A 25,711-nucleotide genomic window follows, 5' to 3' on the forward strand; every position below is an offset into this window, starting at 1 on the left:
AAACATACAATCTTTCAAGACTGAATTAGGAAGAAGTAGAAAATTTGAAGAGACTGATTACTAGAAAGGAGATTGAATCAGTGATCACACAAAAGTCCAGGACAAGACAGCTTCACTGGTGACTTCTACCAAATATTCAAAGAACATTTAATACCTACCCTTCTCAAAATCATCCAAAAAACTGCAGAGGAGGGAATGCTCTTAAACTCATTTTATGAGGCCAGCATTGCCCTGACATCAAAAACAGACAAGGACACCACAAAAAATAAAAAAGAAAGAAAATTACAAGACAGCTGATGAACATAGGTGCAAAATCCTCAACAAAATACAAGCAAACAGAATTCAACAATACATTAAAAGGATTCTACACCATGATCACATGGGATTTACTCCAGGGATGCAAGGATGTTTCAGCATTTGCAAACCAATGGACATGATACACCACATTAACAAAATCAAATATAAAAATCCTATGGTAATCTTAGTAGATGCAGAAAGTGTACTTGGCAAAATTCAACATCCACTTAGGATTAAAAACATTCAACAAATGTTTTTTGTTGGTAGCTCAACATAATAAAGGCTTTATATGACAAACCCACAGGTAGCATCATACTCAATAGTGAAAAGCTGAAAGCTTTTCCTCTAAGATCAGGAACAAGACAAGGATGCCTGCCATCCTCACTTTTATTCAGCATAGTATTGGAAGTCCTAGATACATCAGTTAGGCAACAAAAAGAAATAAAAGGCATCCAAATTGGAAAGGAAGAAGTAAAACTGTCACTATTTGCAGACGACATGATACTATATATAGAAAAGTCTAGAGACTCTAACAACAACAACAAAAATGTCAGAACTAGTAAGACGAGTTCAGTAAAGTTGCAGAATACAAAATTAATAATAAAAATTATTGTGTTTCTATACACTAATAACAAAATAAAAGAGAAATCAAGAAAACAATCTCAAAATTGCGTCAAAAAGATTAAAATATCTAGGACTCAATTTAACCAAGGACGTGAAAGGCTTGTACACTGAAAACTAGAAGACGGTCATGAGCGAAGTTGAGGAAGACACTAACGGAAAGATATTCCATGGTCACAGACTGGAAGAATTAATACTGTGAAAACGTCCATACTACCCAAAGCAACCGACAGATTGAATGCAATCCCTATCAAAATTCTGATATCATTTTTCCCAGAACTAGAAGGAATGATTCCAAAATATGTGTGGAACCACAAAAAAAACCCTGAATAGCCAAATCAATATTGAGAAAGAACAACACAGTCAGAGGTATCACACTCCTGGATTTCAAACTATACTACAAAGCTACAATAATCAACACAACGTGTTACTGGCATGAGAACAGACACATAGATCAATGGAACAGAATAGAGAACCCAGAAGTAAGCCCATGCATATATGGCAATTAATTTATGACAAAGGAGGCAAGAATATACACTAGGAAAAGTAGAGTGTCTTCAATAAATAGTGTTGGGGAAACCAAACAGCTACATTCAAAGAATGAAACTGGAAAACTTAGGCTGTAAGCTCCATGACATTGACCTTACTGATTTTTTTTTTTTTTTTTTTTGGATCTGACTCCAACGGGAAGACAAAAAAAGCAAAAATAAACAAATGTAACTGCATCAAACTAAAAAGCTCCTGTACGTTGAGGGAAACCATCAATAAAACAAAAAGTCAACCTACTGAATGAGAGAAAATATTTGGTCAACGTATATCCAATAAGAGTTTGATATCTAAAGTATATTAAGAACTCATACAAATCAATAGCAAAAACCCACACAACCTGATAAAAAAAAAAAAGGCAGAGCATCTGAATAGGCATTTTTCCAAAGCAGACATACAGATGGCCAGCAGGCACATGAAAAGATGCTCAACATCAGGGAAATGCAAATCAAAATATCATTTTACATCTATCAGAATGGCTAAAATAAAAAATACAAGAAATAACAAGGGTTGGTGAGGATGTGGAGAAAAAGGAACCCTCCTACACTGTTGGTGGGTAAATCGGTGCAGCCCCTATGGAAAGCAATATTGAATTTCCTCAAAAAAATTAAAAATAGAACTACCATATGACCCAGCAATTCCACTTCTGGGTATCTATCTGAAGAAAGCAGAAACACTAATTCAAAAAGATATGTGCCCCCTTATGTTCATTGCAGCATTATTTACAATGGCCAAGATACGGAAACAATGTAAGGGTCCGTAGATAGATGAATGGATAAAGAAGGTGCATATGTACACCCCCCCCCCCCCACGAATATTACTCAGCCATAAAAAGAATGAAATCTTGTCATTTGGGACAACATGGAGAGATGTAGTCATAAGTCAGACATAGAAAGACAAATACCACATGATTTCACTTTTATATGTAATTTTGAAAACAAAATAAGCAAAACCAAATCAAACTCAGACTCACAGACACAGAGAACAGGTTGCATGGTGTCGGATGGAGGGGGGTTTTGGTGGGACAAAATGGGTGAAATGGATCAAACAGTACAAACTTCCAGTTATAAAATTTGTAAGTCTTGGGGATATAATGTATAGCCTGGGGCATAGAGTTAATAACACTGTATCAACTTTGGATGGTGACAGATGGTAACTGCGCTAAGGAAGGAGATCATTTGCAACATATACAAATGTCAAACCACCGTGTGGTACCCCTGAAAGTAATATAATATTGTATGTCAAGTATGCTTCACTAATGATATAAAAAAGCCCCCCCCCCCCCAGTGGTGCATGTGCACATTAAAGTCTGAGTAGCTCTGGTTTTAGGAAGAGTGACAAGAGTAAGGGTTTGCTTTGAAGGCATATTCTCTAGATATTATGAAATGTGGAGTTTCCCTTGACACTGTCACAAATCTACCATCGTCAGATTTCACCATCAGGGTGCCTCAGTGATATTAAGTATGATTCATCATTATGGAAAACAGGGACATGAATTTAATTTGCGCATGAGCACCAGCAAACTGAAACAGAAGGAAGAGAATGCAGACTTCTCCCCTCGCCTTTTCCTTTTTCATCTTGCCAATGAGGCTTGCTTTATCTTGAGCCTTTGCCTGGGAAGTGCAGAAATGTGTGCCTAAGTCTAGCCAGCACTGAGGCTGGAGAGATGAACCGACCCAGAAGCCTTCAGCCTGGAGATGGTGTCTGCACCATCCTGGATCAGCTGGAAAAAATGGAAATAACTCTAAAAAGATCCTAGAGGGGTGCCTGGGTGGCTCAGTCGGTTGAGCATCCGACTCACACCTCGTGAGTTCAGGCCCCGCGTCGGGCTCTGTGCTGACAGCTCGGAGCCTGGAGCCTGCTTCGGATTCTGTGTCTCCCTCTCTCTCTGCCCCTAACCCACTCGCATTCTGTCTCTGCCTCTCTCAAAAATAAATAAACATTAAAAAAATTAAAAATAAATACAAATAAATAAATAGATGCTAGGAAGAAAGTAAGGCGAGGGTTATCTCTACCCAGCCTCCCTCATGTCTTCTTTTTTTCCCTTTGCCCATTCATTCATGCAACCGTTCAATTATTGACCATAGATATTAAGCACCTACTGTTTGCCGGGGACTGATATCTTCATATTCCTAGTAACTACAGAGCTTTCTACACACTTCCAGATCCCCCAAGAGATCCTTCTACAAGCTGCTGTCTTTCCTATGCTAGACTCTCCCTCCAGCCCCAGGTGGCTCGTGGCGACAGTAGGAACAATGGAAGCTGGCAGGCTCTGAGGTTTCTGTTCTATGCTCCACCCTCTGTGTATGGGCTTCTCTAATTCTTTTTCTCCAAAAAGAATCCTGAGGGGGGAAAAATCCAGGTAGAAATGGAGTTTCGGCATCTGCAGCAGACTATTTCTGTACTTGACTGAGGGATTAGCTCTGGGTTTTGTGTGTTTTAGCCACTGAAGTCAGAATGGGGTGAACGAGGAACAATGAACGAATTTCCCTCAAAAGAAGGACGGGTTGAACAGCAAGTCTGAGGCACACAGAAGGGACCTTTGGGGAGGGGAAGCAAAAGAGCAGTGATGCTTTCCCCCCAACCTGTTTCTGGGAAGTCAGCATAGAAACCCCTTGAGGGTCGTCATGGTATCATCACCCTGTGGTAGAAAAGCGTGTGACCACAAAACAGAGATGGCAAAGGAGAGGTATACTGGGTGGTATGGGGTATCTGCTTTGACTTTTAAATCTAATTGTACGATAGGACTGCAGAAAGGCCACTTTGGACGCTTACCATGCGCTGGTACTCTGCTCTGTCTACCTCCTTCCCACTGGTTATATGGTTCCTCTAACGCTGCGGGTGCAGGCTAGGAAAAGGGGAAGGCAGGGGGAGAGACATGCAAATATCAGGGTCCTAGCCTCCAGCCTCCACACGCAAATTTCGTCTTCGAGATGGAAATTAACGGCCGTGCTCAGTTCTATACCAATCACTGGAAAGAAAATATCATCTAGCTCTCTTCACCTCTCTTCTTTCCTTCAGAACGTCTGTAGTAACTGAAGATTGCTTTAAGCAGACCCTGGGTTGCTTGAGTTAAAACAGAAAAAGAAAAAAAAAAGGAAGAAAAAAGGCAAAAAGCGAAAGAGGAAAATATAACCTGCAATTAATAGGCAGCTCAGAAGCAACCAGGGTAAGGCTGTTGTAAATGAACGTGAGGCGATATGGGGTGCTTCTCAGAGTGGGGTCCGTGCGTTTGTGCGCGTCCGCAGATGGTTACGGGCCTGCAAAGGCCGCGTGGCCAGTGCGTTCCGAGAGGGAGGGCTGTGAATGATCAAACTGTGGGACGTTTACACACAAACGTGGTTTTGCTTGGCGTGTAGGATAGGTTTTCAGCCTCAACTGTTCGGGCTACACGTGTAGAACAACCTGTGTTTGAAACAAGGGATTTGTATCAACCTTCCAGGCACCTGCTTGAGTGCCTGGGACAGACAGATGCGGTCCCTTCACTCCTCTAGCCCATTTTGCTGGTGATCTGCCTGAAACTGCCGTTTGCCACTTTTTTTTTTCCTTTGTGACCGTTGTCTGAGTAAGGGGAAGTGTCTTGAACCTGAGTCCCCGGAGCTCAGATTCTGTTACAACCGGAAGTGAGTGTCTCTGAGCGATAACCACGTATATGCGCTTGGAAGTGGTAAGCATTTCTCCCAGGACATTTTACTTCTTCATTGTGTTTGGCTTAGACTCGCTCTAAAATACATTTTCCTTTGTGGTTTGTGTAAAAAAAAATTTGGAGGTAGCTAAACATGCACTTGGGCCCCGGGCTCTTCCCTACTTACCAGTTATGTTACTTGGGACATAGGATTTTCAGCTTTTGTTTCTCATCAGAAAAATGAGGATAATCCTACCTATCGCGCCAAATTGCCCTAAGGGATTAAATGAGATAATTTATGCAGAACAGCCCACACAGTGGTTAGCACAACAGACTTCCTTCTGTGTCCACTTCTTTACTTTCACTCGGGCACCAGGTCCCAAGAGAAGCATGGATGGAAGAGACGCATGGATAGTAGGTATGGAAGGGAAAGAGAGGGACGGAAGGAAATAGGCTTGGGTTGACAATCTCCAGTCCATTCAGGTCAGCTAGCTCAGGACACTTGTATCCCAGCATGTGAAATAATTTGCATTTAAAATTTTTTTTTAATGTTTACTTATTTTTGAGAGAGAGAGGGAGAGAGAGACAGAGCACGAGCAGGGGAGGGTAGAGAGAGAGAGAGGGAGACACAGAATCCAAAGCAGGCTCCAGGCTCTGAGCTGTCAGCACAGAGACCGATGTGGGGCTCAAGCTCACGAACTGTGAGGTCATGACCTGAGCTGAAGTCAGATGCCTAATGACTGAACCACCAAGGCGCCCCAATAACTTGCACTTAATAATATTAATATGAATAAAATAATATTAATATCAACAAAATAATATTTTAATATTATTTGAGTCAGTGGAGAGTGAGTTGTTCTGGCTTGAGATCTGGAAATGTGCCCAGTGGCCTGGTATCATGGAAGTGTGCCCAGTAATCATTCAAGACACCCACAAGGACAAGTGTGCCATGGAGATAATCAGCCTTTAAAGGGTCACACTTCTAATTAATGCCCAAATCACTCTGAGCTTTATCCTCTCCTGTGACTGCAAAAAGCTGGTCTCTGGTTTCTCCTCCTCAAGGATTTCTGGTAATTCCCAAGGAACGCTTACTTCGGCCAACTATCTGGGGCCCCAATGGTGGTGCATCTTGTAATTCCCCACAACAGAGAACAGACTGTAACACATAACATAATTTTACTGAAGGAGATGTGAGAATAATAGAGAGAAATAATAATGCAGAAAAGTAAAATACTAAACTGGGCCCTCCAAAACTTGTACCCTTGCCTCATAGGAAATGTTTTCCCCCTCAGTCCCCATCTTACTGCCGTTAACGAAGTCTTGCTTCCCAGACCCCCAGAAAATCCAGGGGTCACAGTTGTACTCATAGCAAAGACAACGTTTTCACATAATCAGTGTGTTTATGTTCAATGCCTTCTGTGGATGCAGCAGGTGACGGATAAATATTTGTTAAATGAGTGAATGAATGAATGAATGAAAGAACATATGGTCTCAACCTTCCCCATTCCAGTTAGGATCTTGGTTGAATATTTATGTGATTAAAACTAATTATTAAGGGTTTTTTTTCCCCTCATGGAATCATCAATCTGAAAGGTAAATTTTAAAGTTTCTTTCTAGAAAAAGAAATCTGGTGACTTGGAAATAGCAACTTCTCTCCACCTCCGCATCCCAATGTCCTATTTGTAGCAATTAAGATTTCATGAAATATTTGCCCCCAGTTTAAGCTGGGGTACCTCATGACACAGGGCACTTTCTGTTAAGAGCATTATTTCCTGAAAATCCCAGGATTTTCACTTCTGCGTGAAGGGTGGCTAAGCTGACTCTGTTGCCCCACAATACAGTTTTTAAGACAAATTATTCTACTAGTGGCTAATCATCCATTAAGCTTTGGCTATTTGGCTACATACTAACTGGGGTGGGTACATTGCTATGTTATCCTTAATCCTCTCAATAATGCTGCTGGGTAAGACTGCTGATTTCACATGTGAGGAGACCGAGGGTCAGAGAACGAGTGACCTGTCCATGGTTACCTAGCTGGTCAGTGGCAGAGCTGGCTTCAGCTGAAGCCTGCATCAATAGGTCTCAAGTCAGGTTGGAAAAGGTCATATAAACTCAACTGGGAAATTATATGAAATTACCCCCTATTTCCCCCTTTCCCCATGATATTCTGCTATGCATCCCTCATGGTTGTGTTATCTCTGCAGAAGGAAGCCATTGTTACTGATGGACAGTGTTTAATTATCCTCCAGTGTTTTGGGGTAAAAGTCTGCTTTTACTGAATGCTGCTGCTCTCATCTGGAGCCTCTGGCTGAGGCTCCAAAAGAAAGTCACTGAGGAATTCTAGCTCTTCAGCCCTACCAGTATTGCCCAGGGGGACTCCATACTTATGGAAATGATTGCCTGAAAACAACAACAAAAAAAACTACAGAAAAATTCATGGCCCCACCACTTGACTGAGAGATTCTGTTTGACATCTCTCCAGTCCTTCCAGGATCACTGTCTTCCTCCTTGGGTGTAGTGCTTTCCATTGACCAAATTAGTGGTTTCTAGCCACTCCTCCAGTCACTAAAGGGTTGGCATCATCACCCGGGTAAAGGTCCTGCCGTGGGTTGTCCAACCACACATACCCCAGCTGCTTTTCCCATTTCAGTCATCTTGTGACATCTGTTCTTTTTACACAGAATATAACTATGTCAAAGGTTAGAGCGAGCGCTCCTTTGATCTATAAGCCCCTTGTGGACAGAGAAGTTGTTTTACGATCTCTGTATCCCCAGTGCCTAGTATAGTGCTACTAAACTGGTGGTAAAATAAATGAAAACGTGTGGTTTTCCCGTGACTGCATCTTCCAAGGATAGCCTTGTACCCGACTTCCCTAAAAACGGCCCTTTCGCCCAAGTCTTAGTATATATTGACCTGGTTGAGTCAATCAGTAGCTCCTAAGGAGCTTCTTAAAGCGTAAAAGTGCTTTGAGGCCTAAAGGAAACTATCAAAGTGAGTGTTGAGGAGAAATGCAGGTGGTGTTCATACAGGGGGAAAGGTAGGGTCCTCCCAGTATCCCTCTTAATACACCCAGATGCAACCACTTACTTTGCCTATAGTGACGGATCCTACCTGGATCCAATTCTCTGAGGCGGTATGAATCCTAGTTATTGACTTAAAACCAAGCCCAGAATTTCACATTGGCTCTTCTCTAATCCTGGCATTGGCCACCAGGTAAAAGGCAGATCTTTGCTACCCTTTACCTAGTTTCTCATCCTGTGTGATTAGCCTCACTCTGTTTACTTAGATACAAAAAGCATTGAAGACAGGATGTTTGGGTTTAAGAACAGTTTCAGGGAAAAGATAATAGTACTGAGAAAGGAATATGGCAAGTTGACATCGTTCTCAGGGAACCGTACCAGTGAAGTGTGGAAACCTGACTTCTTTGATGATCTATTATTAGAATATCTTGAGGACTTGTTTCAGTTGGCAGAGGAAAGTTTGTTCGTTTGAGGATAAGATCTTGAGAGTCATGCTCAGAATGAAAGATTCCTGTCTCTGGTATCGCTGTGAAACCTAAGTAAAGTTCCACTCCAGAGCCACACGCATCGTAGATGGGGTAGAGTTCAAATCCATTTCCTACCACCACTGCTCCACAGCCTTCTGACCTAAAAGAAGTTGAGTGACTAGTTGGAAATGTTATGGGGTCTTCGGATAAGAAGGAGACCTTATAAGTTTACCTCCCAAGGGAAGAATACCTTGTAGAGCATCCTGGAAAATGGTAGTCCCAGGATGTGTGAATACTTCCAAGAACCAGGAGATGAACCTTTGAGGAGTAGCTCTAGCTGTTGTTGAGTTCTCGCCAGTTCTGAGGCAAACTCTACTTCAGTGGAACTTGTACCCATTGAACGTGGCTTTCACATCTTCCCTTAATAATTCTTCTCCGGGAGAAATACACCCAACTCCTTTAGGTATTCCTAATCTACGTTGGTTTTCCTGTGACTGCATCTTCCAAGGATAGTCCTGGACCTGACTTCCCTAAAAGTGGCCCTTTCTCCCAGGTCTTAGTATATATTGACCTGGTTGAGTCAATCAGTAGCTCTTAAGGAGCTTCTTAAAGTATAAAAGTGCTTTGAGACCTAAAGGAAATTCCACCAATGGAGCTGGGTTCCTCACTCCAGGTCTATTCCCATTTATCAATGTCCCAGTTAATAAGTAGGGCCTAGAATAGGACAAAATACTCTAGATGCAGGCTGGTTCAGATGTACAAGTTACAGCAAAACTATCTGTTCCCAGTTCCTAACAATATCCTACTATCACATGTGCTAAAGCTCTTAGCTTTTTAGCAACTAGATTTCAATTTGGCCTGCATTTGTAGTTATGACAGATTTGTAGTTTACGAGTATGATGTCACTCATCATTTTATATTAAGTCCCTACAACTTTTTCATATTCACTACTGACAAACCAGGCTTCTTCTGTTTTTGGTGTTCACATACCTAGAAGCAAACACTTTACACTCTATCTCCTTGGTCTTGACTCTGTCAATCTTAAATTATTTAATTTTTAAATTTTTATTAATTTTTTTAATGCTTACTTTTGAGAGAGAGACAGCATGAGAGCAGGGGAGGGGCAACGAGAGGGGGAGACACAGAATCTGAAGCAGGCTCCACGCTCCAAGCTGTCAGCACAGAGCCCAACTCGGGGCTCGAACTCATGAGCTGGGAGGTCATGTCCTGAGCCAAAGTCAGATGCTTAACCGACTCAGCCACCCAGTAGATCCAATGTGGGATTTTAAATTAGAAAACTCTCACTTACCTAGCTGACTATTCTCCCTGCTTTATTAGTCTTCAGATATTACAGGTTCATCTTCTATGTCCATATGCAAGTTGCTGATAGAAGAGAAGTAAACAAACAAACAAAAAGGACAATTTTTTAATAGATGCTTTGTCAGTCTGACTTCTTCTCCCAACCATATTGTATACACACATATAAATTCAGCTCTTTGTATGTGCTGTGATAAAAATCAGGATATTCTGTGTTTACAGCATCTCCTTGAGCTACCAAACTGGTATCTCTACTTAGAAAGAAATGGGTACATTGGGCAAGTTACTTTACTTCTCTAAATGTGATCTGCCTGATCAGTAAAATGAGACTGTTGGCACTATTTCCTTTACTAGTTGTCAGTAACGCTCAGCTAGCCATTTGACAATGCTCTGCAAAGTTTAACGTGCCACAGAAATGAAAACGATGATGTAACTACTGTTGAGTGCAGTGGGTTGGGCTTCATTGGTTTCCTCTTTTCTTATTTATTTATTTATTTATTTGGGAGGGAGAGAAAGAGAGAGAGAAAGACAGAGAGAGAGAGAGCCAGGGACAGGGCAGAGGGAGAGAGAGAGCATCTTTAAGCAGGCTCCCTGTTCAGCACAGAGCCAGACAGGGTTCAGTCTCATGACCCTGAGATCATGAGCTGAGCTGACATTTAGAGTCAGGTGCCCAGCCAAGCGAGCCACGCAGGCGCCCCCGTTTCCTTCTTAAACCTGTCTGCCATGCCTGATGGCCATCAGTTCCTGGCAAAACACTGTGACTGAATTTCTGATGTCCTTTTTTCCCTGACACCTGACTCTGATCCATACTCAGATTATGTGTCATTTGTTTCTTCTTGTTGCCACTTGCAGTTTCTGACCTGCAGGGCTTGTTGCGCAAGGCCCCATTCCCATGTGACCATTCCAACTCTGGACAGACTGACTCCTCAGCTCAGTCCCCCACTGTCAACACCCAGGAGCATGGAGTTTGTGAGAAGAATGACCAAAGAACTGAATGAATGATGAATGAGGGCCACCTTCATACCCATCTCTGTTCCTTTGCCTATGGCTTTGGTCTCTCGTGGACAGACAGACAGACAGAAAGATAAGTACATGGACAGAGAAACAGATGGACAGATAGCTAGTTAGACAGGTAGACAGACTGACAGAGAGGCAGATCCAATGAAATACCATATGCAAAAGCAAGTTTTAAATGTGCTTGTACTTTCTGCCCTCGTTCAGGGCTGATTTCCAGCAGATGCTGGTATGGTTGCAACTTTGTCTTGGACAGAACTAGATAGAAAACTGTCCTTGTCCCAAGCAGGCAGAGTGCCCCCCCCCCATCCTGGCCATCTCCTGAGACTTGCTGCTTCTCCAGGACCTCCAGAAATCCCCCTTTGCCCCCACTTAACAACCAAACGGGTAACTCTTGGCTCAGCAAGGAGCTTCCAGGAAGCTTCTCCAGCCTTTGGACCAGTGTCGGTTCTGATTGGCCAGTGCCCCTGCTGGGTAGGTTGGTGAAGTTTTTGAGTATCAGTCCTGCCCCCATTACTGCTCTTCCTACTCCCTACCCATCACTAAAAATCTTCGAGGAGTAGGACATTTGTCCTTCCCTTTGCTTCTCCCTCCCGCGGGGGGCCCCACCCACCCTGAGTTCCTTGGAGTCTTATGGTTTGTTTCCTCTCGTCAGACACTTAACTGTATGTGGCCTTGCTTCTTCGACAACTTTCCCCATGTGTGGTTTCCCGTGTGGATTTATCCAGCTCTCTAAAAATCCCTTAAAGGGCAGGGTATCTAATAAAGACTTTGTAGCCCTCACATCTCCCACAGTGCTGACTGGGGGTCTTAGCCCCAGCCTGGAATCCGATAGATCCCAGCGACTAGACCAGCTGCCTTACCCCAAACAGCTCTGAAAGGGAGGGGATGCTGTTGGGGTGATCCAGTGGCTCCCCGGTCCCACTGGTGAACACTCAGAAGAGTGGAGCTCTGCCAACCTGGGCTTGAACTTTTCATTTGCCTCTTGTCGGGGCGGGGCGGGGGCGGGCGGGGAGGCGGCGGTTATAGATGGAGTCTGTCGGCTGGCATTTCCCCAAACAGCTTCCAAATGTTACATTCCAGCATCTAGTCCCCCCTGTGCTTTCCTTATCTTCATTTTTAGAACACTCAAAAAATTTTTGTGTTTTGGAAAGACCCCTGTTGCTCCCCACCCTTGAATTGCCTGCTTCAGGAGGGTGGTTTCTGAGGTCAACTCCCCAGAGGACTATGTGGAGGAGATGAGAGGGGCTCATCTGCCACATTCGTGTCACATGCACGGTCACAGCCCAGTCATGTGCTGTGTGCAAGGCTGATTCGACACTTAATTAAGCAGGGCAGGATGCTGGTGACCTGCACACCTTCTCTTAGTAAACTTTCCTTTTAGTTTCTGTTTAGAGTCTCTTTAAAACACAGGTGAAAGTTTGCACATGACATAAGGGAAAAGACGTGGGCTGTGCATATAAAACTTTTGCCAAAAATACCATTATATTTGGCATTCGTGGGGCCTTTGGATTTTGCAATTAGACACTGAAATTCTAAACTTTCCAAGTATTTTTTTTTTTCAACGTTTATTTATTTTTGGGACAGAGAGAGACAGAGCATGAACGGGGGAGGGGCAGAGAGAGAGGGAGACACAGAATCGGAAACAGGCTCCAGGCTCTGAGCCATCAGCCCAGAGCCTGACGCGGGGCTCGAACTCACGGACCGCAAGATCATGACCTGGCTGAAGTCGGACGCTTAACCGACTGCACCACCCAGGCGCCCCTCCAAGTATTTTTAAAAAATCTTTTTAAAATCTAAATTAAAAAACTGAGTTTATTTTTTTTTTCGGGTTAAAGATGTTGGGTGTTTTTTTAATTTTTAAAAATTTTTTTTTATTAAATTTTTTTTAACGTTTATTTATTTTTGAGACAGAGAGAGACAGAGCATGAACGGGGGAGGGTCAGAGAGAGAGGGAGACACAGAATCTGAAACAGGCTCCAGGCTCTGAGCAGTCAGCACAGAGCCCTACGCGGGGCTTGAACTGATGGACCGTGAGATCGTGACCTGAGCCGAAGTTGGACGCTTAACCGACTGAGCCACCCAGGCGCCCCTGTTGGGTGTTTTTTTTTTAATTTTTATTTTAAATTTTTATTTATTTTGAGAGAGCTAGAGAGCAAGCAGGGGAGGGACAGAGAAGGGGAGACAGAATCCCATCAGCACAGAGCCTGGCTGGTCTCAAACCCACAAACCGCAAGATTGTGACCTGAGCCGAAATCAAGAGTCGGACGCTCAACCGACGGAGCCACCCGGGTGCCCCTAAATGTATTTTTTAAAATCTTTCAAGACTCTAAAGAAAATAAAAACTGACCATAATCTCATCACATTGGCAGAGACTGTCTGGTTGATACATAATATTCATTAGTTTGAGGTGTACAACATCGTGATTTGATATTTATGCACGTTATGAAACTGATCACCGTGATCAGCAACCATCTGCCACCACACAAAATTATCACAATATTATTGACAACATTCCCTATGCTGTGATGCTGCGACTTATTTATGACTGGAAGTTTATACCCCTTACTCCCCCTCACTCAGTTTGCTTTCCCTGCCCTTCCCCTCTGGCAGTTACCAGTTTGTTCTCTGCATCTAAGAGTCTGTTTCTGTTTTGTCCCGTTTGTTCATTTATTCTGTTTTGTTTGAATTCCACATATAAGCGAAATCATAGTAATACCCAAAATTTCTGAAAGAAATGACATTCATTTCCTAATAGCACTTACACTGTCAGAAGGACCACCGCTATGCTATTGCTGGATATTAAAGTGTTTCAGTCATCAATAAGCTTTATAGAGCTCTGGTTTCCGTATCAGAATATATACAAATATATGTATATATATTAATATGAATGCTAATATTCTATTTTTCCAATTTTTGTGTATGTGCTCGCAAAGTGAACATGTAAAATAATGCTTTCCAACAGTGCTGTGCGTTACCAAAGAATCTTATAAAATAGAGAAAAGAGGGAAATTACACACAAGTCCACTACTTCAACAAAGCCCCATTAATATTTTGGTATACTTCTCTCCAGCCTTTTGTTTTATTCGCACTTTTTTTAAAATTTTGTTTTTAATGTTTATTTTTCTGAGAGAGAGAGAGACAGACAGACAGACAGAGTGAGAGCAAGGAAGGGCAGAGAGAGAGGGAGACACAGAATCCGAAGCCGGCTCCAGGCTCCGAGCTGTCAGCACAGAGCTTGATATGGGGCTCGAACCCACGACCCGTGAGATCATGACCTGAGCTGAAGTTGGACGCTTCCCCAATTGAGTCCCCCAGGCACCCTATTCTCACATTTTTTTTCTTATTTATTTGTTATTTATTTATCTACTTGGACTTGGCATTGCAATAGAAAGAAAACCATTATTGTGACCACCCACATCATTGTTGCAGTTTGTTTCTCTCTCTCTTTCTCTCTCTTTACTTTACTAATTATCCTTAAGTGTCCAGGGCTTATCTGGCATGTTAGATAATGAGAAATGGCTGTCATGTTAGTGAGCTTAGGTTTGAGTCCTGGTTCTACTGACTGTGAACTTGGGAAAATTATTAAGGAAATTTGTCTCAATTTTCTCATGTGAACCATGAGGAGAACGCCCTTCTTACCTATCAGATTGTTAAGCATGAAGATATAACAGACGTAAATTGAGTGACATAGTGATGGGCTCAGGCTGGGTAAGTGCTTAATACATTTTTTGAAATTATTTTTTCAACTTAAAATTATATCATAACAATTATTTTTCCATATAATCTTTTTAACTGTCATTTTATGATAGATAGTATTCTGCAAAACAAATAAAATTCCTATGACGAACTCACTTCCACTTTGTTTGACAGGTTATTTCCACTTTGGGGCCATGTAGATAATACTGTAATTAATACATTTTTTTCAATATAAAAACACGTTTCGCTTCAGTCTATGGATTTCCTTTAGAAAAATCCTTGGAATAGTATTTTTGGGTGAAAGTATAAACCTTGACATGGTTCTTGCTACATATCCAAGCATAGTTTTTGAGTTCACTTTTTTTAACTTGAGTAACTGAGGATAGGGTTTTGTACTTTGATATTTTCTTTTTAATTTTTTTTTTAAAGTTTGTTTATTTTGAGAGGTAGAGAGCAAGGGGGCAGGGGCAGAGAGAGAGGGAGACAGAATCTCAAGCAGGCTCTCTGCTGTCAGTGCAGAGCCAGATGCAGGTCGAACCCATGAACTGCACGATTGTGACCTGAGCTGTGACCTGAGCTGGAGACGCTTAACCGACTGAGCCACCCAGGTGCCCCTGTACCTTGCGATTTTCATTCAATGTTATGGCAAAGCTTTTTTTTTTTTTTTTAATTGTACATTTATATTGGCAGTGAATGTCTCCATGTCTCTGGCTTTTTCTATCTTTTGGATTATTTCAGATTTATAGATTTATAAAAGTACACTTACTTGAATAAATGGTATGCAGTATGGCCTGTAATCTATAGACAAATCACCCTCCAAAAAAATCATATTGATACGTGACCACTAACAGTTTATGAGTCTACCAATTTAACAACATATTTTGGAGCAATATGTATTATGGTTAGAAAGCATTTGTTGGGGCACCTGGGTGGCTCAGGCGGTTAAGGATCTGACTCCTGATTTCAGCTCAGGTCATGATTTCATGGGCGTGAGACTGAGCCCTGCATCGGGGCCCAGTGAGGAGCCTGCTTAATACTCTGTCTCTTTCCCTCTCTCTCTCTAAAAAAAACAAAAAAACAAAAAACAAAAAAAGCATTTGCCAATGTTATGACTGAAAAGGCCTCCTTAAGTTTTGTTTTGATTTAAACTTTAAATTACCTATAAGTTGAGCATTTCATCTGCTGACTTTTAGAGCAAGGGGAATGGAGACACTGGGAAGCTGCCTGATTTGACCAGCAGCCTGAATAAAAATTATATATGTATATATATATTCAGGCCAATTATATTTCTGCTTGATGTGTGCAACTCCTAATACTTGGCATGAGTTGCTTCCTCTCTACTTCTTGAGCTGTTCTGTTTTTACCATGGAGTTCTATTTTTACAGGACAAACAGAACTGAGCAGGAAACTTGTTCTTGGAGTTATTTCCCCTAAGAAGAGCCTGCTGTTGAGAATACAGAGTCGTGTTTGACAACGGAGTCAGCAAAAAGGAAGCGGAGGAAGAGATGGTGGAGAGAATCTGGATCCTTCCGGCATCATCAGACCCCTGTGCCCACCTGCACCTTTGGCTGCTTGGTTGTATAAGGCAATGCATTATGGCTTTTTTTTGTTTTGTTTTTAATTTAAGCCCATTTGCTTCAGGTTTTCTTTTTTTTTTTTTAATTTTTTTTTAACGTTTATTTGTTTTTGAGACGGAGAGAGACAGAGCATGAACGGGGGAGGGTCAGAAAGAGGGAGACACAGAACCTGAAGCAGGCTCCAGGCTCCGAGCTGTCAGCACAGAGCCCGATGCGGGGCTCGAACTCACGGACCGAGAGATCATGACCTGAGCCGAAGTCAGACGCTTAACCGACTGAGCCACCCAGGCACCCCTTCAGGTTTTCTCTCAGTTCAAACCAAGTGATGCAACTGATACAAGTTCTATGAAATGCATTTAAAAATAGATTGATTTTTGTCCTGTGCTCGTGGCCAGAGCAGTTCCCAATTGCTACTTTCTTGTCCAATTAATCAATAAATATATAATAGGCCCTTGTTACATGGTCAAATGCCACAAGAAAGTTCCTTGTGCTACAATCTAACTGGAATCCATCGTCTCTGTATTTTCCTCTCTCAGGGAATGTATCTCCATTTATCCAGATAAGTTTTGATTCAGGAACTGGTTGGTTGTTTACCTCCTCTTCTCAGTTCCAAGCCTACCTTCCTCTATTCTGTTCTGCCAGGTTGGGGCAGGGATTCAGCAAACCTCAGTCACCAGCTTCCCCTGCCAGCTGGCTTCCTGTGAAGTTCCAAGAGACGGGAAACCCCAGGGGACCGGAATATCAGAGGCAAAGAATTCCTTCCTGTTTCCAGTTCCTGCATTTGTCACTTCTGTGGTGGCGGAAAGCAGAAAGTTAGCCGCTGTTGGCAGTTCCAAGATTTGGGTTTCTTTGGTACCTACTTTGTGCTATTTCTGTCTTCCTATATCTTTATTACCAATTCCCAATATTAAACCCACTGCACTTTCCTGCCTGGACCCTGGCTGATAGAGGACCTGATACTGGGAATCATCTTAGGGAACAGGCTCTCAAAAACAAGATTCTGAGATTTATTTGCTTTGAACTCAGAGCTGAACTCTTTGCCAATGGAAAGTGGGAGCGGGTAATCTATGGCATGCGGTGGCGTTATGATTCATTAAATTATCCTCTATTCTCGCTGGGTTGGAGTGCCAGCAGGAGGCAGGGTTTTGGAGACACATTAACTGCTGCCTAACACTGGTAAAGATGATTCCGAGGAATGCAAGGTGAGCTGGCTGCTTCCGACTGCACTATGGTGCTTGCAGGATGGAAATAAACAACAAGCTTTCAGCTCAAATCATCTCTAAGGAATCAGAGGGCTTCTAAGGCTGCCCTAAAAATATCTCTTATTCCTTATAGTTATAGGGCAGACATGTTTAGAAAATCAGACCCAAACGAAACATTCTCAGATGGGCCACGTCTCATATGCGAGAGTGGAGGTGGTCATTTAGGAGGAATCGACTCTGACACGAGGAACAGGAACCTTTGGGTGGGCTTGGATGAAGCTGAAAATCTGGACCACCCCCTCCCCCCCAGTGTCACTGAGCTTCCCTTGATAGTGGACGAAGCCTCTCATTTCCTATTTGATAATACCAGCCTTCCTTGGCTTGAAAACCTGTAGTAAGCACGTCTGAGGCAGTTGCCTTTGCATGGGGATCCCTAATCTTTTAAAACCCCACTGCTCCCAATGCCCATGGCCTTCAGGCTTTTATCTAGAGTCAGATCCCAGCATATTCAGGGAGAGAAGGGCAGAGTCTGGCTCTGGAGGAAAAGGCTTTACTCCAAAAGAATCACAAGGTTTTGTTAAATTCATGCTAGAAGAAACCCAATATAGGTAGAGATGGATTCTAAGGGTATCAGATCAAGGAGAACACAATACAACATTGGGTTGGGGCCAAACTTAGGTAGCCCTGATATAATACACTTTCCACAGGTTTTTGGACTTAATGCTACCGTAGATTGTTTCAGCAGTAGCCCCAGGGAATCATGCCATTTTGTGTATCAGGCCCTCGTGTAATTCCTTCCACATTGATTTTGGCTTAGCTATTTGACTTGCTTTTGGCCAATGAGACGTTAGCAAGTGTGATACAGACGGAAACCTAAAAAGCACTTGCACATTGGGGTCTGCCCTCTCTTTGCTCCTTTTGGACTCGCTTCCATGTTGAAAGAGCACAGACAAATCTGCTGAAGACACACGGCCCAACCGACAGCCAGCACCAACTCCAAGTCATGTGAACGAGGTCACCTAAGACCAGCATCCTCCAAATAATCTGTCAACTGACCACAAATGCACAAGGGAGCCCAGCTGATGCCATGGAAAGCAGAAATGAGTTGCCCCAGCCGAGCCCAGCCTAAGTTGCTAATCTACAGAATCATAAATACATAAATGATAACCATAAGCCCTAAGTTTTGTTATGCAGCAAAAGCAAGCAGAGACAAATGTATTAGTTTGAGCAGCTGGGAGAGGTGTGTTTACTAAGTTGGTTGGCTGACCCCTGTGGACAACAATGATGCAAGTTGATAGAATTTCTATGGAATAATGGGCAGAAACGATCCCAAAGGCTTAAGGAGGTAGGAATAATGGGGCAATTTGTCATGTGTAACCTGTGCATCTTTCCTCCCCTTGAAAGGGCCCAAGGGATATTCCCTTCACTAAAGCATTGAGAAATGCATTAGTGAGGGAGCCCCACAACCTTGGGTGCCACCAGACGGCTGTTTTCTGTAGGACAAAGATGATGATAGGAAATGCTACCACGGATATGGGCTTCCTGACTTCAATGAGATGATAAGATCCCAGAAGAGCAATCTGATTTTTTTACTTACAGGAAATCTTTAGTAGTGGCTGGCCCTAAGAATTAAGTAGTTGTCCGGCCTACCAAAGCATGGCTTGATCTATAGAATAGAAATCTGGCTTGAGTTTTCACAACTGAGAATCACAGCTTCTTCCCCAAATTCTTAGAAAGGACCCCACAACAATGCCATGGGTACTGTAGATCTTCTTCCAAGCTATCCCCAAGGGGACTTGAAGTCATTCCTGAAGGTGTCTGTGCACTGGGGGAAATGGAAATACCCAGGCTTTTCAGGGATTCCTGAACATTGCTCTGAAATGACACCAACCCTTAGGAACCCCAAATGTCACCTGTGGTCCACTAGTCAAAGGAGAGGCTTATAGTGGTCAGGTGATGAACAGAGTTTGTGCCTAATCACATCTCATTGTGATCTGTGACTCAAGCACCCATTAAAAGTGATCATTAGGAGGACTAATCAACAATATAGGTGTAAGCTTGTGGTACAATGACAAATTTGAAAAAAGGATGGAAAATTACAACTCTAGCTGAGATCGCATACATGTCTGGACAAGGACCAAATGCAAACAGCAAAAATGAAAATACTTGTGCTGAGATAATGAGATCATAGGTGGTTTTTGCTTGTTTGGCATTTCTCAGTTCCTCAAACTCTCCCGAATGCTATTTTTGTTCCCTTTGTAAAAGGTACTTTTTTTTTTTTTTTAAAAGACTTAGTGTTCATTAGGCTCTTTTGTTTCAAGGATTGCCTTTACATACTTTTAGCCAATCCTATTAATGTCATAAAAAGTAAGGATGTCACGAGTCGCCATTTTCTTCAATATTACGATGAGTCTCAGAGCCCATCATGCACGAGGCATCTATGCCAAGCAACAGGCTGCAGGACTGACAAACCCCTCCTCCCTCCTTGCCCTCCAGGAGCTTAGAGTCTAAGGAGAAGATGTAACATGTGCTCAAATCCTCATGATTCAAAACTGAGAAAGATAAGCTGCTAACCTAAGACTCGGCTCTAGATAATGTACACATTTGGATAGTTCATAGATCAGCAGGTGCCCTGAACTCCATGGCCCTAGTACACAGACCAAATTTCACATGGTTAACCTGCTGTTGCTGCGTGCAGTTACCCTGGACACTCACGGAAGGGGTTCCATGGCGTTTCTAAAGTGCCAACCATCAAAGGCCTTGATTAGTGAGTGTCACTGTGTCACAGACATGGAACCTAGTCACTGAAAGGTTAAGTTTAAAGTCACAGAGAGGGCCGGGAAAGGAGCCCTAGTTTGGGACTTTGACCATTATGGATACCCATCTGAAATCTTTGCAGGTACAGCATACTAGCGTGTTAAATTTTTCTAATGTATGCCATTGGTTTCTGAGGTTAAGAAAACAGAACTTTTTAAAGATGTAGTTTAAAACAAAATCATCCAACATGGTGCCATGGCAGGTTAAAACAAATGCTTTGTGATTCAGACCTCACAAAATACTCAACGGCTTTTCTCCACGATTTGTAGCCGCCCACTGTGTACTTAAATGCTTTCTGTTAATTAAACAACTCAGATGTCAAGATTCCAGTAAGCCACATAACTTGTCAATTATGGCTTGACTGTGTGTAAACTCTAATGGTCTCAAAAGGCTTTTCCAGTATACCCAGAGGAAACAGTGGAGAAAATAACTCTATTGGCAATTCGTCCTTTCCTATAACTGAAAATTTCCATTCATCTCCGCTTCTGGAAATCACTTTGGACACTTAGGGGGAAACTCCCTTTGTGTTGAGTCTGGCAGCAAGAACGAGCTGCAGGGCACTCACTGGGGTCTCGGGTCCGGGGCGGTCATTTTCTAAAGTGCGGTAGTGCGTGCTTAGGGTCACAGGCTGCAGGGGTGAGTGCCTGGATGTGGGGAGGGCGGACTGCCTGACGTGCTCTGAGCACAGCATGGCCAGGCCTGCCCGCTCTCTTGGCGGTCTCCTCTTCAGTGCTGGAGCTACAAAGGCATTGGACAAGTGCAAACAACGAGCTCTGCAGGCCAGAGGATTCTTGTTCAGAGTCCAGAACATTCTCGAGGACGTCCCATCCGGTCACCCCAGCTCCTGAAAACACAGGTTCAAATCTGGGGAGACAAGTCCACAAATAGGAAAATCACTTTGCTGATTAGAGAAGAGATAACCTCTCAAAAACAGACTGGAGTGAGAAACGGCTGTGGGGGAAGAGCTCATCTATCTGGAGACAGCAGAGTTCAAGACCTTTGTGTTTCCCCCCTCCACCATGGTCCTCGTCCACGTCTTCAGCCTCTCTCTCCAGACCTGTTGCAAGAGGCCTCTCCCCTCTGTTCTCAGGCCTGCAGTCGGCCCAGTGACACTGGAGCACAGTTGGCGGGGCTCCCTGTTCAAAGCCTTTTGTAGCTCCCCACTGAGCCAGATATGTCTGTTGGCTCCTGCAGACGCATTCTCCACCCTGCTCTACCCTGCTCAGGTCACCGGAGGGTGACCTTGGACTGCTCACTGGGCTCTCTTTTCCCCCGGCTTGCATGCCATGCTTTCCCTCAGACTAGGGGATAAAGAAGGCTGTAACGAGTAGCATAGTGAGGTTGGGATGCACTTCAGCAACCTCCCAGACAGGCTGCAGGCGCATCTGGCCTAGCTCTGATTTGCTTTGGTCAATGAGATGTGGACGGAAACCTGAAAAACACATGCATGGTAGGGTCTGCCTCCTCTTTGCTCTTTTTGGACCCGCTTCCATGTTGAAAAGAGCGCAGACAAACCTGCTGAAGACACACGGCCCAACCGACTGCCAGCAGCAACTCCAAGACATATGAATGAGGCCACCTAAGACCAGCATCCCCCAAACAATCTGTCAACTGACCACAACTGCACGGGGGAGCCCAGTGGATGCCATGCAAAGCCTTGCAGGTGGCCTTCTCCTATTGCTGTTCTCACCAGCATTCTGGTAACTATGCCTTCCCCTGGGGTGCCTGGGTGGCTCAGTCGGTTGAGCGTCCGACTTCAGCTCAGGTCATGATCTCGCGGTCTGTGAGTTCGAACCCCACGTCAGGCTCTGTGCTGACAGCTAGGAGCCTGGAGCCTGCTTTGGATTCTGTGTCTCCCTCTCTCTCTGCTCCTCCCCTACTCAAGCTCTGTCTCTCTCTCTCTCTCTGACAAAAATAAATAAACATTTAAAAAAATTTAACTATGCCTTCCCCCGTCCCCTCTAGGCCTAGGGGTGCTCAGCTCTCCCCTGCTCTTGCCAGTTTCAGGTCGCTCAACCTCCCCACCGCCCCCTTCCTGCCTTTGCAGCTAGTAAGCTTGCCTCAGTCACCCCTTCTGAGTGTGGCCTCTGTTTCCTGCTGAGACCTGAGGCATGCATGCCTAAGGAGCAACATCTAACCTCCTTTGCCTGGAATTCCTGGCTCACAGCAGGGCCCCCAACCAGCTTCCCTCTGGTCTCACACCTAGCTTTTTCCAGGCTGGGATCACACGCCTTTTTCTACAGATGTGATGTCCCCCTGCCTCTGCCATTGCCCCTGTGTCCCCTTTATCTAGAATAGTCTGTTATTCGCCTGTTTGCCTGGTGCAAATGTCACCTCCTCCATGAAGCCTTCCCTCTTCCCTGATTGTCCCCAGCCTAAAGTGATACTTTCTCCATCTCTGAATTTTCATGTATTATTTGTACTTCTTGTAATGCCATAGGGAACTAAAATACAAAATACACAGACTTCTCACACAATTAAAAACTCACAAGCCCAGGGGCACCTGGGGGGGCTCAGTCAGTTAAGCGTCTGACTCTGGATTTTGCCCAGGTCATGATTTCATGGTTCGTGAGTTCAAGCCTCACAGCCGGCTCTGTGCTGACAGTATGGAGCCTACTTGAGACTCTCTCTCCCTCTCTCTCTGCCACTCCTCTGCTTGCACTCTCTCTTTCTCTCAAAAATAAATAAATAAATAAACATTTTTTTAAAACCCTCACAAACCAGGTGAGTGAGGAGGTTACTTTCTCTTCCTCTTCCAGCCCCCACCCACCTCCCTGGAACAGCCGCGCTCTACACGGAAGGAAGCTGGATGTGGGGTGGGCATTTCTGGGGATTCTGAGGATAGGTACATAAGGTGGGCTTTGGGATAAAGTGATAGTTTGAGCGCTTCATGATTTTTCAAATATGTTCCAAGAAGCACAATGTACCTTAGAGGCCTTTGCAGGGACCTAAGGCAGGGTGTATATACCCCTCAGTCTGGTTTCACCACTGTTTTAACATGCTTTTGTGAGATAATTGAAATATATATACTGGTCTCTGCCCGGGGCTCCTGGCACAGAACTCCTAAAGCACTTGTAATTTTCTAAATGATAAGAGCATTGGGAACATCTTTGTTCTAATATTTGGTCTTTGACTTCACTTCCTGACAGAGTTCCTAAATCCCTTGAAATTTCCTGGATGACAGCAGTGTCTTTTGTTGTAATGAAGTGAATCTTGATGAGCTCCTGGATGGGGACAGGTCACCAAGAAGACTAAGCTATGGTGAGAAGCTTGGAATTTTCAGTCCCACCCCTCACCCCAACCCCATTCTCCAGAGAGGGGAGAAGGGCTAAAGATGGGGTTAATGATTGGTCATGCCTATGTGATAAAGCCTCCATAAAAATCCCTGAAGTAGGGCTTCCAGGGGCTTCTCTGTTGTGGAGCGCAAGTTGGTACTGGGAGAGTGGCACACACACAGAGTGTGGACGCCCCCACATATCTTGCCATATGCATTTCTTCTATCAGATGTTCACTGTATTGTTTATAACCCATTATTGTAAGTTGGTAAACAGTAAGTAAACTGTTTTCCTTGCTTCTGGGAATTGCTCTATCAAATTCACCGAACCTGAGGAGGGGATGGTGGGAACCTCAGATTATTTATAGCTGATTGGTCAGAAGCAGAGGTGACAGCCTGGGCTGGCCATTGGCATCTGAAGTGGGGGGTGGAGGGTGGGGAGGGCAGTCTTGTGGGACTGAGCCCTTAACGGGTGGGATTTCATGCCATCCCCAGCGACATAGGGTCAGACTTGAGTTAAATCGTAGGACACCAAGCTGGTATCCCAGAGAACTTCCGGGTGGGGAAAAAGCCCCATGCATTCACGACAGAAGTGTGTGCATAGCAGTGACAGTAAAGGAGACCCAGAGGAGGAGGACTCAAGTTTCCCCACTCAGTATGTACAGGTGTTCTAATGTTTCCTTTATGAAACGGTTATGATGGGAAGAAAAGAAAGAAAAGATTGGAAACCACTGCACAGAGAAGTCACCTGCACCATGGCGGCATGTGGAGGCTATGGTCAGTTCTTAGGTGGAAGTTCCTAAGGGGAAGACAAGAGACTCAGGCAAAACAAAACAAACACAGATTTGATCAACTGCTAGGGGTATACAGAAATCTGGCCTCTTTTCATTTTAGCCCAAATTATACCAATGAAAACAGTGTTTTGAGTACCTTATCTCCAACTCTTGATTGTAAGAATCTTGGAATACTAATGTTGTGCCTCATTCACCCTTACGACTTCCACACAGCCGACCTGACAGACTCTTGCAAATAGTGCATATTTCAGAGTGAATGAATTAACGAGTAGCACTATACTGGGAATCACAAGACCTTTTATTTTTCTGTTATTATTTCACTCAAGAAAGTTATGTAACATCCCTTAGTCCAAATCTTGCCATTTGCAAAATGAGGAAGTCAGGTTACATGGTTTGTAATCTCTAACAAACCATGTCATGATGACTAGGATAACTTTTTTTTAAAAGGAAACATGATATAGATCTATGGGATCAGAATCCACTCCTGAAGCTATTCTGGTTGATAGCTCGGTGGCCTGCACAAGATCAAGAAGCCATGGTCCCAAGCCTGATCTCTTACATTCTTGGAGTATGGATCCACTCCTTGTAGGCTCACTAGGTTAAGAAGCTCTGAAAAGCAACTAAGACATTGGTATGTGTCCTTGAAACAGGGTATAGCATTCCTCTCCCTAAAGTTGACAAGGACCCCATGGAGAGTTCTGTATATGCATTTGTTATATAGGATACGAAGAGGTGATATATACAGTGAGAGGTGAGGATAGAGACAGATCATCCTTCATCTAACAAGCACCCCTGGGTACTTAAAAGTGATACATTGGGACATTTTATTTTTTTATTTTTCTTATTTTAATGTCTATTTATTTTGAGAGAGAGAGTAAGAGAGAAAGCACGTGCCCGTGAGCAGGAGAGAGGCAGAAAGAGATGGAGAGAGAGAATCCCAAGCAGGCTCTGTGCTGAAGGCAGAGCCCAATGCAGGGCTTGATCCCACGACCGCGAGATCATGACCTGAGCCAAAATCAAGAGTCACACACCTAACCGACTGAACCACCCAGGTGCCCCAACATTGGAACATTTTAAAATGTATTCAAGTACAAAGAAAACTCAGAAAATATAAAAGAAGAAAACAATACAAGTTTCCAGAATATAATGATTATGGGCATTTAAATATTTTTCTTCACTTCTTTGGGAGAAGGGTGTGACGGTATATTAAAAACATTTTTTAAATAAAGCATTAATGATATAGTAAGTGTATTTTTATATCTTACTCTTCTTTTCTTTTTGTTATATAGAAAGCCTTTCCCCATATTATCACTCCTCCAAAGCAGAACTGTAAGTGACAATATATAGTGTATTGAGTTGAGGTTCCAGGATTTCCCTGTTGAATCAGTCAGGATAGACTTGATTATGCTGCAGTAACAAACAACCCCCAAATCTCTGTTAT

At 43.5% G+C, this 25,711-nt stretch overlaps 1 protein-coding gene across 5 annotated transcripts in view; it reads right to left on the bottom strand.

Annotated features, from left to right (window-relative positions):
• PDCD1LG2 (programmed cell death 1 ligand 2) overlaps positions 1-25,711 on the bottom strand; it is a 100,522-nt gene that overhangs the window by 24,783 nt on the left and 50,028 nt on the right. For 4 of the 5 annotated variants that reach the window (XM_045468029.1, XM_045468025.1, XM_045468027.1 and 1 more), the window contains exon 7: positions 9,886-9,959. In XM_045468029.1, coding sequence (XP_045323985.1) covers positions 9,933-9,959 — 27 coding nt within the window. In that variant the 3' untranslated portion in view covers positions 9,886-9,932. Of the gene's footprint in view, positions 1-9,885; positions 9,960-17,919; positions 21,067-25,711 lie in introns of those variants that run through there. The other variant, XM_045468028.1, reaches the window with a different exon arrangement.

The sequence above is a fragment of the Leopardus geoffroyi genome, chromosome D4 (genome assembly GCF_018350155.1).
Source record: "Leopardus geoffroyi isolate Oge1 chromosome D4, O.geoffroyi_Oge1_pat1.0, whole genome shotgun sequence".
In the NCBI taxonomy this organism is placed as follows: Eukaryota; Metazoa; Chordata; class Mammalia; order Carnivora; family Felidae; genus Leopardus; species Leopardus geoffroyi.